The sequence below is a fragment of the Salvelinus namaycush genome, chromosome 34, assembly GCF_016432855.1.
Source record: "Salvelinus namaycush isolate Seneca chromosome 34, SaNama_1.0, whole genome shotgun sequence".
Taxonomy (NCBI): domain Eukaryota; kingdom Metazoa; phylum Chordata; class Actinopteri; order Salmoniformes; family Salmonidae; genus Salvelinus; species Salvelinus namaycush.
Window position 1 is genome coordinate 2,953,644 of NC_052340.1, and position 15,883 is coordinate 2,969,526.

General features: G+C 43.7%; 1 protein-coding gene across 1 annotated transcript in view; it reads left to right on the forward strand.

Moving 5' to 3' along the window:
• Positions 1-15,883, forward strand: part of rsrc1 (arginine/serine-rich coiled-coil 1) — a 176,265-nt gene that overhangs the window by 157,081 nt on the left and 3,301 nt on the right. Inside the window, exon 8 of the mRNA XM_038974085.1 lies at positions 14,698-14,804. Within this exon, the coding sequence (XP_038830013.1) occupies positions 14,698-14,804 (107 nt within the window). The remainder of the gene's footprint in view (positions 1-14,697; positions 14,805-15,883) is intronic.

Sequence of the window (15,883 nt, forward strand, 5' to 3'; positions counted from 1 at the left end):
GAATTGTCATGCACTTGTCATTTGGCCTAATGCCATGTCGCTACTGTAGGCTATACATGGTGGCTTTATTTTCCTATGAGGCTCTTCTTCCCATCATTTCGAGGGTATCTTCTGGATGCTCCGAGAAAGCATCCTGTAATTTCTATTGTGCGCTTTGACAGCATATCATTCACAGTGATTTTGATGTAAGAAAATCTGGTTTGTATTGACCTGCTATCGATCCTGGGGTGGACTCGTCACTTGTCGTTTAGCGGCAGTGCTTTGCGATGGATCGCCTTATTTGTTGTTAATATGTTCAATATCAATACAATAAGGTCTTGACCATGTTGAGGAATATTAGACTGACAGTTCGCCCGGTTTTATGTCGTTTGTTTGATTCTTGGATTAAACAAGGTAATAAATACCGCCTTATTTTGAGTGGCCAATAATTTACGCATTTATAGGCTACAGTAGATCTAAACATTGTAAATGCTGACTTTACAGAAACAACTGACTTTACAATATCGTCGTCCATGTAGGACTATTAGCCTACTTATTCCACCGACATTTTTTTCTCCTAAATTATGTTTGATTTGGAGTCGAATTGGTGTCCACAAGTCGATTCAACGTCCTTTATTTTCTCCCCCCTCCCCATTCAGTTTTGCTGTTGGGCAACCCCGCATTGAAATTATTAGTTATGCCTGGCTTGTAAGCAGTTAATCAGAGTTATGGACCCTGGGGAAATACATTTGGCAGAAAATCAGTGTGAGAAGATTTAATTATCACGCGAGACCTTTTCCCTCAGCTGGCCCAGTGAACCCCAAAACTCCCGCGCTGCTGCAGCCAAATGTGCGCGGACGCCAGGCTTCTCCCAATTTGTTCCCGCGCGCAGTGATAAGCCAAGCAATTACTGCTTTATTGATTTTTCATCACCGAAAATTTAAAGTAGATTTTTTTTCACTCTTTGAAAAGCCATGGTGGGTGATTAAGTGAGGCCCCTTTCTACCCCCTCCATCCTTCCCTCTGAGGTTCAGGGGAAAAGTGGATCCGCGTAGCAAATTCTAATAACCCCGGGTCGACCCCTGTTGTTGTCGGATAATGTGATGCCACACGGCTTTCTCACTATGGGACACCCGGGGACGCAACCAAATGTCAGTGCATGAAGGGGTATCAACCGAAATGTTTAACTTGCCCTGTGAAGCAAAAAAGGAAGCAGCCCGCCAATACCTATAGTAGTGGCCTATTAGCCCACATTATCCAGATGTTGCGCGCGTGCCTCTGCTGTGCACACCACAGGTCAAGTGGATGGATGATTGACAGCACCCTTTCACCCGTGTTGATCACTAATCGTTTTACGGGTCACCCTTATCAATTACCCCGCTGTCTGTCGAGTCTGTGGAGTGATGTACCTTCAAATGTCACCAAAATCACAAGAAGAACATATTGATGTTGATACCGCATTTCTGTCACTGTTTTAGACGTGTATTCCTCTTTGTTGCTATCATTCAGACATTGAAAGTGAAATCCTCTCAATTAAATAAATCAGATGTGTATAATATAATTAATATGATAATAATCAATTGTCATTGGTATTCCATATTTAGTTGCTGCCCAGTTAAAGTCTACAAGTACATTATATTTCATAAGAATTTGAAATAATTGGCTAGGTCTCCCTTGTAATTAAGGTCTTTTGACTTCAACAGGATTTCTTGGAAAAATAAAGGTAAAAAAAATAAACAAGAAATAATTAAACCTAAGAATGCCCTTGAATGTGATCAGAATGAGGTTTCATCTGACTGCACAGTGCCTTCAGAAAGTATTCATACCCCTTGACGTAGTCCACATTTTGTTGTTACAGCCTGAATTCAAAATATATGAAATTTATTTTTTTCTCCCACCCATCTACACACAATACCCAATGACAAAGGGAAAAATCTAATTTATTGAAAATGAAATACAAAAATCTAATTTACATAAGTATTCACACTCCTGAGTCAATACATGTGGTGAGTCTTTCTGGGTAAGTCTCTAAGAGCTTTGCACACCTGGATTGTACAATATTTGCACATTATTATTTTTTTAATTCTTCAAACTCGCTAGATAGCTATTTTCAAGTCTTGCCATAGATTTTCAAGCTGTAACATTCAATGCTGTCTTGGTAAGCAACTCCAGTGTATATTTGGCCTTGTGTTTTAGATTATTGTCCTGCTTAAAGGTGAATTTGTCTCCCAGTATCTGTTGGAAAGCAAACTGAGCCAGGTTTTCCTCTAGGATTTTGCCTGTGCTTAGCTCTATTCTGTTTCTTTTTATCCTAAAAAAACTCCCTAGTCCTTGCCGATGACAAGCATACCTATAACATTAACAAATTAATAGATAAACAAAAAATTATGCAGCCACCACCATGTGAAGAGTGATACTATATGAAGAGTGGTACTCAGTGACGTGTTGTTGGATTTGACCCAAACATAATGCTTTGTATTCAGGACATGAAGTTCATATCTTTGCTGCGTGTTTTTGCAGTTTTCTTTAGTGCCTTAATGCAAACAGGATGCATGTTTTGGAATATTTTATTCTGTACAGGCCTCCTTTTCACTTTGTCATTTCGGTTAGTATTGTGGAGTAACTACAATGTTGTCGATCCATCCTCAGTTTTCTCCTAAACAGCCGTTAAACTCACCATTGGCATCATGGTGAATACCCGGAGCGGTTTCCTTAGTCTCCGGCAACTGAGTTAGGAACGACGCCTGTATCTTTGTAGTGACTGGGTGTATTGATACACCAAAGTGTAATTAATAACTTCACCATGGTCAGAGGGATATTCACTGTCTGCTTTTTAAAAATGTTGACCCATCTATCAATAGATGTTAACCCATCTACCCTTCTTTGTGAGGCATTGGAAAACCTCCCTGGTCCTTGTGGTTGAATCTGTGTTTGAAATTCGCTGTTCGACTGAGGGACCTTAAAGATAATTGCATGTGTGGGGTACAGAGATGAAGTAGTCATTCAAAAATCATGTTAAGCACTATTATTGCACACAGAGTGAGTCCATGCAACTCATTATGTGACTTGTTAAGCACATTTTTACGCCTGAACTTATACAGGCTTGCCATAACAAAAGGGTTGTTAAGACATTTAATCTTATCATTTTTAATTCATTTGTAAAACAAAATATATAAAAAAAATAATAATAAATTTTAAAACATAATCCCACTTTGACGTAATGGGACAGTGTGTGTAGGACAGTGACACACAATCTCAATTTAATCCATTTTAAATTCAGGCTGCGACACACACAAAAAAGAGAAATTCAAGGGGTGTGAATACTTTCTGGAGGCATTGTGTGTGCCGTTATATGGACCCCTAGAGGACGGAGTGGTAGGGCCTGTCTGTGTCTGGACAGGGTCACACTCACATTGAGAAGTATGCAGGCGCAGGATGGCCAGGCTCTTTCACAAACACGCACGCACACACACACACACACACACACTGCTGCTGGGGGAAATCTCCCTGGGTGGCAGCCAGCCATGTGGCCCTCTAAAGTTTTTATTGTCAGACAGAGTTCATAGACGAGCCTGGAGGCGGGTCTTGTTTTTCTACCCTGTATAAAAGTGTGTGTGTTTGTAAATGCATGTAGATGCCATTGCTCCGGTCGGGTTTCAAGGTGGGAAAGGGGTTTCCTGGGACAGGGTTAAAGTGTGTGGGGTATGTGTGTATGTGTGCATGCGTGTAGGGTGTGTGTGTGCATGCGTGTGTGTATGTGGGCGGGGGGCTCATTCGCACCTCATCAAGATATAACCGGTGGTCCCAGACAAGACTGAAGGGGCTGTGGGGGACAAGGTCTGGGGGTGGTAGAGCAGACCACTACGGCTGGGATAGGGTGACACTGGGTGACATGTAGAGGGGAAGGTTCACAGCCAGGGCTTCGCAGGGCCAGGGCCACCCCCAGACCTGGCTAGGGAGGGAGGGTGTGAATGAGTGACTGGGCTAATATGATATGTTCTGACACTCTTCTGTCAGTTTTCTCCTCGAAAGCAGAGAGAAGGGAACCTCCGTTTTATGGTTGTCATTCCATCCAGAGGTTGTTTCACTTTAGATATTGAAAAGTTTAATATTTTAGATTATTATTAATTTTTTTTAAATCTGAAATGAAAATGATTTACAAACGACTCGCACGCACACGAACACTCACATAGGCACATTAGTTAGTTGAGTATCATCTATATTCGCAATATGCTTAGGTTCACAATCCGCTTAGGTTGTTCAGGTAACAGTTTGGTCTAGTGGGACACGTACTTGCTTCGACTGACAATTGAATTGTCATTTGAAAATTGACCCTTTTTACCACTGAAATAGGAACTCATCATTCCTAAAGCCCAGTTGCTTGAATGCGTTATGAGGTCAGTGTTTTTCTGTGTTTCTGTCGTAAGTCCTACTTCAATAAGGTAAAGTGCAGGGTGATGCCGGTAAGGTAATCTATTAAGCGTCTAAGTTTATTAGGCTAAGAGGGGTCGGGGGGGAGTGGCACATGTTTAATTACCAGCCCCCCACCCAGGACCCACACATACCCCTCATCATGGCCATGACTTTTCGCTAGCTGAGACGGTCCAAAGGAGATCCTGAATCTGGCTACGTAGAACCAGCCAGAGCCGCCTCAGGTTTGGAGAGGGAGAGAGGGAGGAAAACGGGTGAAAATAGAGAAAGGAAATCAATTATGGGGTGGGGGGGTTTAGACGTCAGCAAGGCTGTAGGTCACCAGTGTTTGTGTGTGTGTGTGTGTGTGTGTGTGTATATGTTGTTTTCCTGGATTCTTGATTACATCATTTTCATTTTAAAGACCGTGCTCCAATTAAGTAATTAGTTGCCCAGGTGTTTCTTTAATTTCCGGATCTGTTCTTAAAAAACATGCTGATCAGACATGCTGACCAGACCAGGACGAGAAAGTGAAGAGCACTGCACCCCCCAAATCACTCACTCACTCTCTATCTCACACACACACTTGCGTATACACACACACACACACGTGCACATACTCACACGCTAGCAGTGCACACTTACACACACATCGTGTTCAAATCACTTTATCAATTAAATATACTGGTAAAATGTATCTTATTTCTCATAAAGGGTTTTACTCCATGTCTCGATTAAAGCTGGACTGCGGTTGAAACATGCATTTGAATCAGCCATTAAGCAAGATAATCATATTTGAACATTACAATAAAATAATAATATTTTACTATTGCACTCCCACATAATGCACATGCACTAAAAAACACTCATACACACAGAGAGGGTCTGGTCGTGAAGACGTCACGGTTCAGGCTGTGAAAGCTTCACATTTTAGTGGCACGCCGTGATACAGCACAGACACTGGCTGTCTGCTGACACCCTCACCCTACAGACACACACAGACAGGGAGTCACACACACACACACACACACCTGTCTTTAGTTAACCCACAGTGCAGTCTGCACCCCTCACCCACATATCCCACCCTCCTTATCCCCCCCATCTAACACCCACCCAGCTTGACAGTGCACTGGGCAGGGTAAGTGGACAGATCTAAAAACCCACTTCCTTTCAGGGTAAGTAGAAGGCTTGTGGCTCAAGTATTAGGGCTAAATAACTGCCTATTTAAATAACTGCCTATTTCTATTTATTGCACTACCCATAGGGCTCTTGTCAAAAGAAGTGCAATATAGGGCATGGTGTCATTTGGGACGCAGCCTGGGAGCACTGTAATGCGGTCTCTTGTGACTCTAGCACTGCCATTTGAATGTGTCGTGAAAATAGGACGTTTTGGATTTGTATTTGACATCTTTAATAAGCAGATAAATATAGGTATTGCTGTCTGTCTCCATGTGCTGTTTCTGTGTACAGTCGTGGCCAAAAGTTTTGAGAATGACAGAAATATACATTTTCACAAAGTCTGCTGCCTCAGTTTGTATGATGGCAATTTGCATATACTCCAGAATGTTATGAAGAGTGATCAGATGAATTGCAATTAATTGCAAAGTCCCTCTTTGCCATGCAAATGAACTGAATCCCCCAAAAGTGTCCCACTGCATTTCAGCCCTGCCACAAAAGGACCAGCTGACATCATGTCAGTGATTCTCTCGTTAACACAGATGTGAGTGTTGACGAGGACAAGGCTGGAGATCACTCTGTCATGCTGATTGAGTTCAAATGACAGACTGGAAGCTTCAAAAGGAGGGGTGGTGCTTGGAATCATTGTTCTTCCTCTGTCAACCATGTTTACCTGCAAGGAAACACATGCCGTCATCATTGCTTTGTACAAAAAGAGCTTCACAGGCAAGGATATTGTTGCCAGTAAGATTGCACCTAAATCAACCATTTATCGGATCACCAAGAACTTCAAGGAGAGCGGTTCAATTGTTGTGAAGGCTTCAGGGCCCCCAAGAAAGTCCAGCAAGCGGCAGGACCGTCTCCTAAAGTTGATTCAGCTGCGGGATCGGGCACCACCAGTACAGAGCTTGCTCAGGAATGGCAGCAGGCAGGTGTGAGTGCATCTGCACGCACAGTGAGGCGAAGACTTTTGGAGGATGGCCTGGTGTCAAGAAGGGCAGCAAAGAAGCCACTTCTCTCCAGGAAAAACATCAGGGACAGCCTGATATTCTGCAAAAGGTACAGGGATTGGACTGCTGAGGACTGGGGTAAAGTCATTTTCTCTGATGAATCCCCTTTCCGATTGTTTGGGGCATCCAGAAAAAAAGCTTGTCCGGAGAACATCAGTCCTGTGTCATGCCAACAGTAAAGCATCCTGAGACCATTCATGTGTGGAGTTGCTTCTCAGCCAAGGGAGTGGGTTCACTCACAATTTTGCCTAAGAACACAGCCATGAATAAAGAATGGTACCAACACATCCTCCGAGAGCAACTTCTCCCAACCATCCAGAAACAGTTTGGTGACAAACAATGCCTTTTCCAGCAGGATGGAGCACCTTGCCATAAGGCAAAAGTGATAACTAAGTGGCTCAGGGAACAAAACATCGATATTTTGGGTCCATGGCCAGGAAACTCCCCAGACCTTAATCCCATTGAGAACTTGTGGTCAACCCTCAAGAGGCGGGTGGACAAACAAAAACCCACAAATTCTGACAAACTCCAAGCATTGATTATGCAAGAATGGGCTGCCATCAGTCAGGATGTGGCCCAGAAGTTAATTGACAGCATGCCAGGGCGGATTGCAGAGGTCTTGAAAAAGAAGGGTCAACACTGTAAATATTGACTCTTTGCATCAACTTCATGTAATTGTCAATAAAAGCCTTTGACACTTATGAAATGCTTGTAATTATACTTCAGTATTCCATAGTAACATCTGACAAAAATATCCAAAGACACTGAAGCAGCAAACTTTGTGGAAATTAATATTTGTGTCATTCTCAAAACTTTTGGCCACGACTGTATGAATGATTGTTGTGTTTTGTTTGGGTCCCAGAAAGAGCAGCTATCGCTAAAGTCACAGCTAATGGGGAATTCACATTGAAACAAATAATAGGTGTTGCATGCAACATTTCTGACTGTGGCAATTGACTGATAAACTCATGGGTACACTCGCAATGGCTGCCTGGTATTGTAATGCAATAATTTCCACGGTATTTAGCAGTGTTTTATCAACTGATGCTGGATTGCCATGGTAATGTAGAATGTTCATTCAAATGATACTAACTGATGTGGCTCAAGCAATGGAATGTATTTTTTGTAATGTCAGTTGAGTTGACTTGACAAATCACAGCACAGATTGAAGGGTACACCTCCTGCTTTTACTTGCTGGCATGGGTACCCACAAAATGGCTGCCAGTACACCCATCATGCCACCATTGACTTGAATGGAGACACCCTTTATATTAATTATTATTTGTATGCAAAAAAGTGAATGTGAAAAGTGTGTGTGCAACATGGCATCATTCTATATCTATCTGATCCCAAGGTCTATAGCCATAACAGACTGCAGACAGGTGTGGAGTGTCACCCCACTGATTATAGGGGTTGATTGAGGAGAGAGAGGGATGATGGGAAATTAGAAATAGAGATGTTGGAGGAGATAGGAGGTGCTGGGCGCGTGGCGGCGGTGTCTGCCTGTCATTAGGCTCTGTGTTAGGGTAATTCATTCATTATTGGTCCCTTTATTGAGTGAAGAGTGGAGATGATGCTTATCTCTCTAGGAGACATCGGCGAGGCCAGGACGCACAAGGTGTCTGTCCACAGCTGCTCTGACTAGGACACTGGCTGTCAATATGGGGTCACGTACTCAGGAAAAATTCTGGGCCGGAGATTATCCATCCAACCTTCATCTATCTCTCCGTCTGTCTATCCTTCCAACCTTCAACCATCCGTACATCCATCCATCTTAAACCCTACTGAAAATGTAGGCTACACATAAAAAACATTGAAAAGACGAGATTGTATTAATAGCAATGTCATTTAAACACATTTGAAACTCAGGGCTCAGGAGAGGGCTGTCATAGTCTTTCGTGTTGCTGTTCAGTTTGTATTGTATTGTGATACTTTAGGTTATCAGAGTGAGCTTTGGGTTTAGTATAGAGGGGATCCCCTGAATCGCTAGTGGGGCTCCCAGATTTACACAGAGGTCGGTGGTCATGATTGGTGTATGTGGGACATTAGTGTTGTGACAAGCGACTTCAGGGGTCACACTGAAAATGACAGTGATCAAGGAGAGGGTCCACCCAGGGCAATTGACACAGTGATAAGGATGTTAGGACCACGGGGGCTCGGCACGCGTCACTTACGTATTGATGGGACGTGTGTGTTTTGAGGTGGCGGGGATGCTTGGTTGATAAGGAGCTGTGTGTGTGTGGTCCCATGGGGACCCTGCGATGCGGCTGTGGCAGCATCATTAGAACAGCTCGGCCACCTGCTGTGGTACTGGGCGGTCCCCTCCCTTGGACATCTGGCCCAGGCTGCCAATGTGTCTCCCTGGTATGACCCCCAAAACCCCCAGCCACAGGGGCCAGCATGACGTGTTAGCATGCATAGCACGGCAGCACTGTAGATCACAACACATCACACAACAGCACCCGACGGCAGCATGCTCTGTCACGACACAACAGTTCAACGTAACACAGCACAGCTCGGCACAACATAAGACAACTTATCAGACGACACAGCACAGCAAAACAGTACACATCACATAAGAGGATATAACAACACAACGAAACAAGTCAGATCACAGTACAGTTCAACATAGCACATATCACAGCTCAACACAACACAATATCTGGCTTATGTCTCCCCCCTGAGTTGGGTTATCAAGTGTATGGGTGATCCCTCTCTAGAGGACAAACAGCTTTGTAGCACTCTATTATGGGACAGCTTGCACACATACCCCTCTTTTTTCCAATAATGTTTCTTGGAATGCAATGATAGTCAAATCATCTCTATGTGGTTCATATAATGATGGGTTGAGTCAACTTGCACTGGTTTTTATCTGCTGTTATTTACCCATCTGATGTTATTTTCTCCGTGTTACTCTTTCTGTTTCTCTCCCATCTCGCTTGCTACCACTGTCTTTTTTCCCTTGCTTTCTCTATCCAACTCCCTCTCCTCCCCTCATTGAGATCTCATTTGTCAAGGCCGGGAGCAGCAGACAGGCAGCAGGGTATTAGTTATGCAAATATTGACGTGCCGCTTTGGCCTGGTAGCTATCAATTGAAATCAGCAAATCGATGGGCCTAATAGCTCCTCATTACGCACTTGATGCATTTTCAGGGCTAGCATCAGAAGCTGTCAGCGCGCCGTAATCAATGCAGTCCAGAACTATTACCTGACCACCGGGCCAGACACCTTTTTAATAACCCCGCCTTTGTTTCTGTTTTTGCTTTTTCTCTGGGCAGCGATGGGCTGGCTAAGACTGTGCTTTAAGATTTACTGAGCGATCTGTGCGGAGGTAAATAACTGCAGGTAGCACTCACGTGTGCGTTCACACACATTACTAACACACACACAATGGCTTTGGTTTACGCTGATGAAGAGCTAAGCTAAATCACTGGGGCTTCACTTTGAGGGAACACTCCCAAACAGACAGGGCCAGATGGATAGATAAAACATGTGTCTTTTAGTGGAAATGCTGGTTAATGGATTTTAAGATTATATTGAATTGATATGTATCCTCATGCATAAACTCAGTTCGGGCAGATATATGAAAATTGTACAGTTGACCTGGTTTTGCTCCTCTGTTGCTTTATTTCAATAATCGGACATTTGGTTTGAACGTGGATTTTTGGGATAGTGATAACTTGATGTTTTCGGACTGAGAAGATCAGTGTTCATCCAATTTGGTTTGAACGTATTCCCAAACCCAGTCATGTATTAAACAACATGTTTAGGCCTCAAGAAGAAGCACTTTGATGCGTAAGGAAGTGCTACAGTCAATGCCCCCTAGCGCTGAATGAAACTAACCGTTTGATGCCAAGTGATCCATGTGTTCAGTGTACTTAGCTTAGCGCGAGGTTACGCAAACAACAATAGCAACACACAGGTAGGCCAAGACCCACAGGGGATCCACCAATAGGAACATAGCTGCTCCGGTTGCTCTGTTATCCTGGCGTACAGGTAAGGAAGGTGGTAAACAGAGGTGAGTAAAAGTGTGTGTACAGTATCTGTGTATGTCTCTCTGTGTGCATGTGCATGACTGTGTGTACATCTGCGCGTGTGTGTGTTGGCGGGTTGTGGCAGGGATAAATCATTGGAGGTGAGGGTTATTGGAAATGCAGGGAGATGAAAGACTGAAGAAGCCAGTAATTGCCTTAAAGATCAGACTACAAAGCATTACTTTAGATTTTACTAGGCCAGCCGGCAACAAAAGAGCGGGTAATTTATGAGCTCAGTGTAAAAGAATAGCATAATTGCATTAAAAATGTATGATAATGAGCCCTAAAATGGGGAAGGTGGTTATTATGAAAGTTTGTATTCATCTTCCGCAGCTTGACTGATGGCTAGTGGCTTGATTAATGGCTTAATTTCTATCAATTAGCGAGCAAAAAAAAATCGAATGCGAGGCGATCCCCTAAATTGAGCATTGAATTACATATTTTACTGCAGTGCTAAGAGGGAGGAGGGGGGCAGGGGGCTCTGGCACTCACTGGAGCCGGGACACTGATGAGGGAGGTTGTGTGTTTCTGTCTGGCTGTCTTTTGCCGTATGTACTGTACATGCAATTTCTTTAATGGTGTTACGCTGCGGTGTTTGTGTTAATGCAGTGTTATTTTATGAAACAACAGGGGTCTTGCTATGGACCGACAGTACCATGTAGGATCATTCCCAGTGGTAGCGCCAGCCATCCCAACCGAAGCCAGCTCTACTCTGTCCAATTACATCCGCCATGTCAACAGTAGTCAAATTTGCCGTTTTTCCCGCTCACCTTTTTTATTTCTTATTTTAATGTCACCATTAGGGTGGTCTTATATAAATATAACTCCAAAGCACCTTTTGAATGTACTTTTCTCTTATTTATTTGCCCGGGCAAAATGAGTGCCGTCGTAATTTAGCTTGCGAGGTATGCGCTCAATTACTGGAATTAATCATTAGCAGCAATATATTCAGCTCTCGCTGTTACTGATTGACACAAGGATTGACAAACGGTCTGGCACTGTAAAAATCTGTAGTAAAACAGCGCTATCCTCTGTTTGGATTCTGTCACTGCAGCAGAAACGCCATCTTGCTCGCTCTCTCTCTCTCTCTGACACACACGCACACACACACTTTCTGTCCCGGATGGCTCAGGAAATCTGCTTTCTTTCATTGGTGTTACTGATTTTCTCTCCTCTCCACCTTCTTAATCAATGAAGTAGACAAACAGCTATTTTGAGGGCACAATACGCTATTGATTCCAGGTTGCTCATCAGGATGCTGTTGGACTAATTTTGGTAATGAGTTTGCAAGTGTTTTCTGCCCATCCCACACACTTAACACACACACATGCACATACACACACAGCCTAAGAGGCAGATCAATCACTAACCATTATTAAGCTCATTATAACCAGTGAATACAAGGATGAAAAATGTAAGGACTCTCAATATGGTCCAGTGTATTGATCATTCTGGTTTGACACCCCAACAGGTCACTCATAATGGTAGTAAGACCATTTTAAAGGCCTACTTCACTGTTTACAGCCATTTTTCGATGGATAACTGCATGGAGAATCATACTGCAGTTGAATGAAAATATTGAGCTGAAAAATGCATAATAAAAAGTCAAATTAAAAATAAAAAGTCATAAATATACAGTTCTGATGGTAATGATGGCTTTTCTACTGAGCCGGCTGGTGAAATGAACACAATGAACAGGAGGTTAGGTAGACAACATGTCAACACATCTCTGAGGAGTGTATACGGGACAATGTCAATAAAGTTGTTTCAAACAGAAATGTCAGTGGTACATTGAAGGCATTCTTTCTAGTCTTTTCCTGTCTCTTTATGTCCCCCTCTCGCTTCTCTCTGTCTTTCTCTCATCGTTGACAGACGAGCTCTGCCAGTAATGTGGGGACAATCGAGTCGCGCCGCTAAATTAATTAGCCGGATGATGTGTCAATATTCAATATTAACTTTGACCTCCCTGCTCTCCACTCCGCTGCTCGGCCGGCGCGGGTATTGATTTTTGTCTGGTCTGTTATCTGGTCTCGGACTTCTCTCAAAGTCCATTATTTTTAATTTTTCTATGAAATACATATCTTTCCCCACTGACATCTGTCAAACCGCATATGGAAGTAATTTTATCTACCAATAATGTGTTTGTCAAAAAGTATGAGGCTTTAATGGATTCCGTGAGCCTCGTCCGTCCACTTTGTCACCTGCTCGAAAGGGCTGTCAATGATATATCTGGGCAGATAGGGTGGGAGGGGGCTAAGGTGAGTGTGTGTGTTTGTCCTTTATTAAGACTCTTACCTCAGAGTGCGGAGGGTGAATTCATTGATCACTGATTGAAAAAACGGGATTCATGGTTGACCAGTTGACGGATTTGACTCTCCTTCAAACTTGGACACACACATACGCGCACAATACTCCTGATGATGCTGTGGCTGTCATGTGAAGGACAGGCCACAGTCTTCAGAAGGATATTGGGCCGGCGTTCCCGTTCTCCATCTTGCTGCACATTCATGGTAATAACTATTTTTGGAGACGCCACATCTATTTTTCTTGCTCCTCTTCTCCTCACGTCACAAGACATACTGTCATGGATCGAAGGCTTAATTCCACTTGTCAGTCAGTTGTCCAATTATCCCAGTAAATAAAAATGGAAACAAAGTTTGTTTGAACAACATTGTCCTCCTATTTTGTTACTTTTACCTCACTGTGTGTGTGTGTGTGTGTGTGTGCACGCGTGCGTGCCTGCAGTGTGGACTGAGGCAAAAATTGAGAAGTGTGTGTGTGTTGCTGTGCCGCTCACTTCTATCCAATGAGAACCAGAACAAATATGAATCTATTCATTAAACACACGCCCCAGAAAGATATGTTGTGACAACTTCTTTGTGGCAGTTAATGGATGCATTTCATTCCTGTCATTAGCTCAAAACGGTGCATCTTCGGTGTGTGTGAGTGTATTTGTTTGTGTGAGTGTGTGTATTTGTCCGTGTGTGTGTTCTAGTGCGCACTCGATTTTACGCATCTGTGTTATTCATTGTGAGCCATTACAACCCACACCTGTTCATTGAAACTCTTTAATTTCCCTACAAGGTACTGTAGTCGCAGCTTCTGTTATTGAAGCATATGCAGACTCACTTGAGGTCTCTCTCTGTGCACCTCTCTCTTCTACATGGAACTCAGACAGGAGTGTCTCTCAGATTGACAGCTAGATAGATGGAAGTGTGCAGGGGAGGATAAAAGGATAGGCAAGCGAGGGATGAATATTGACTGATTGGTGGAGAGATTGACAGGCGAAAGAAGAAAAGTATTGTTCAGACTCTTACAGTTCCTACCTTTCCAGACACACGTTCATAAATCAACAATGTGCCTTCCGCCTACGTCTTTTTAATTTGATGCCTAAAATTTTGATTTATTTAGATTTTTTACACTTTAAATAGTTTCATTGTAAGAGAATCGGCTGTGCTTACTGAGATTTGCCTAAAGGGGGAATCAACAGTTGAAACAATAACATAGCGGACACCCCACCTCTGTTTTGGTTAACAGCTGAGGGATGGGCCTGGTGAAATGAAACTACTCTTAATTTCATAGACAGGGCTTTTGAGGCAATGACTGATCATCCAATATATCACAATTACAGCTTTCCTAAATATACTGTGGTCCTCAGGTACATCCCAAAAGCACTACTTTTGGCCCATAGGGCTCTGGTCAAAGTAGTGCACAATATAGGCAATAGGGTGCCATTTGGGACTGATCAACCTTCTCTGTTGTTTGTTTGTCTTCTTTCATGGAGGTAGGCCCCAGCCCTGACCCCTGTCAAGACCCCCTATCTAATCTCTCCTTTAAAATAATACAGAGATTTGGTCACATCAGAGATTTCTTAGCAGGTGCCAAAGAGCATTACTACCAGAGAACCTGGCCATCAACCTGGAGTCAAGCATCCTAAATGTAATTGGTTCACTTCCCCTGATGTCCCTGCTGTGTCAACGTGACTCGAGGGCGGCTAACAAATCCCAGTGTGTGTGACCTCTCCCCCCTGCTAACCTCTTCCTCCTCTCTCTCTCTCTCTCGCTCTTTTTCTGTATTTCTGTTTCCAGAGGGGACGTCGCTGGCGGAGCAAGTGCGAAGGATAAAGGACATTGAGGCCATTGAGAGCGAATCCTTTGTTCCCCAGGCTTTCAAATCATCCCGAGACGGTGTCAAGGTGCGTTTTCTCTCTCTCCTTCTCTGTTCACTTCTTTCACTCTCTTATTTGATTTTTTCCCTCCCCCCTCCAGTTTTTATTCCATCTGTCCGAGGGCGGCTCCCGCACCCAAATTAAACCATTCCCATTCAATGCCGTTTGCTCCATCCGTTTGTTCAAGAGGAGAGAGGGGGCCTGCCGGGACTGTTTTTTTGATCTACTTGGCCGCCACAAAAGCCACTGCGGCGGGCCTCTGTCCCTCGCCCTCTCTCTCTCTGTCTCCACAGACACAGCGGCAGAAGCACAGAAGTCATTATTGAAATGCTCCTGCCTGAGAAAACGTGGAGGATATTAGATTTGTTGGCAATCATTGCCGATCCTGGGAGGGTTAGGACTAAAGGTGACAGTCCAAGTGGAGCGGGTTGATAGATTACACCCGGCACTGGGACCGGGACCTGTGTCTATCGCTCTGTGTGCTGTTGCTCTTTCTTTATCTCTCTCTCGTTCACTCATCACGGCTCTACCTGGCCCGTGTAAGTGGTGTGACAGGCAAAGGATAGATTATAGTTGAATCCACTGATTGTAAGTCGCTCTGGATAAGAGCGTGTGCTAAATGACCAAAGTTTAAATGTAATTGAGGTACTTCTTGTAGTTAAGGGTCCTCAGCTCAGAAGCGCAGTCCCTAACCGGAGGCTCCCAGAGGCCAAACACCTGCAGCCCTCTCCAGTTAGCACTCAATTATCCACCGATGTACACCCGGCATCTTCAAATAGAGGCCCTAATAAAATAATAATGTAAGTCAAGTTCTAACCCCCTTCCATCCCCACTCGGGTGAGAATTTTCCATCAGGCTCCACACGCACGCACATACACCCTCCTCAGTTTTAGGTTTTATTTATTCACGCCAAAGAAAAGAAGTGAAAGACAAAACAGTACAGATTTTTAAAAAAGGGTAAAAACGGTGTCCCTCCCGGCTGCAGGAAGTGAATGTGTTAAACAAAGTTGCGCTCACACACACACAGCTCAGAAGACCCAGTTAGTACTTCAGACCTATACTCACACTGTCATCTTCTGGCCAAACACGAAACTGCATTTGCTGGA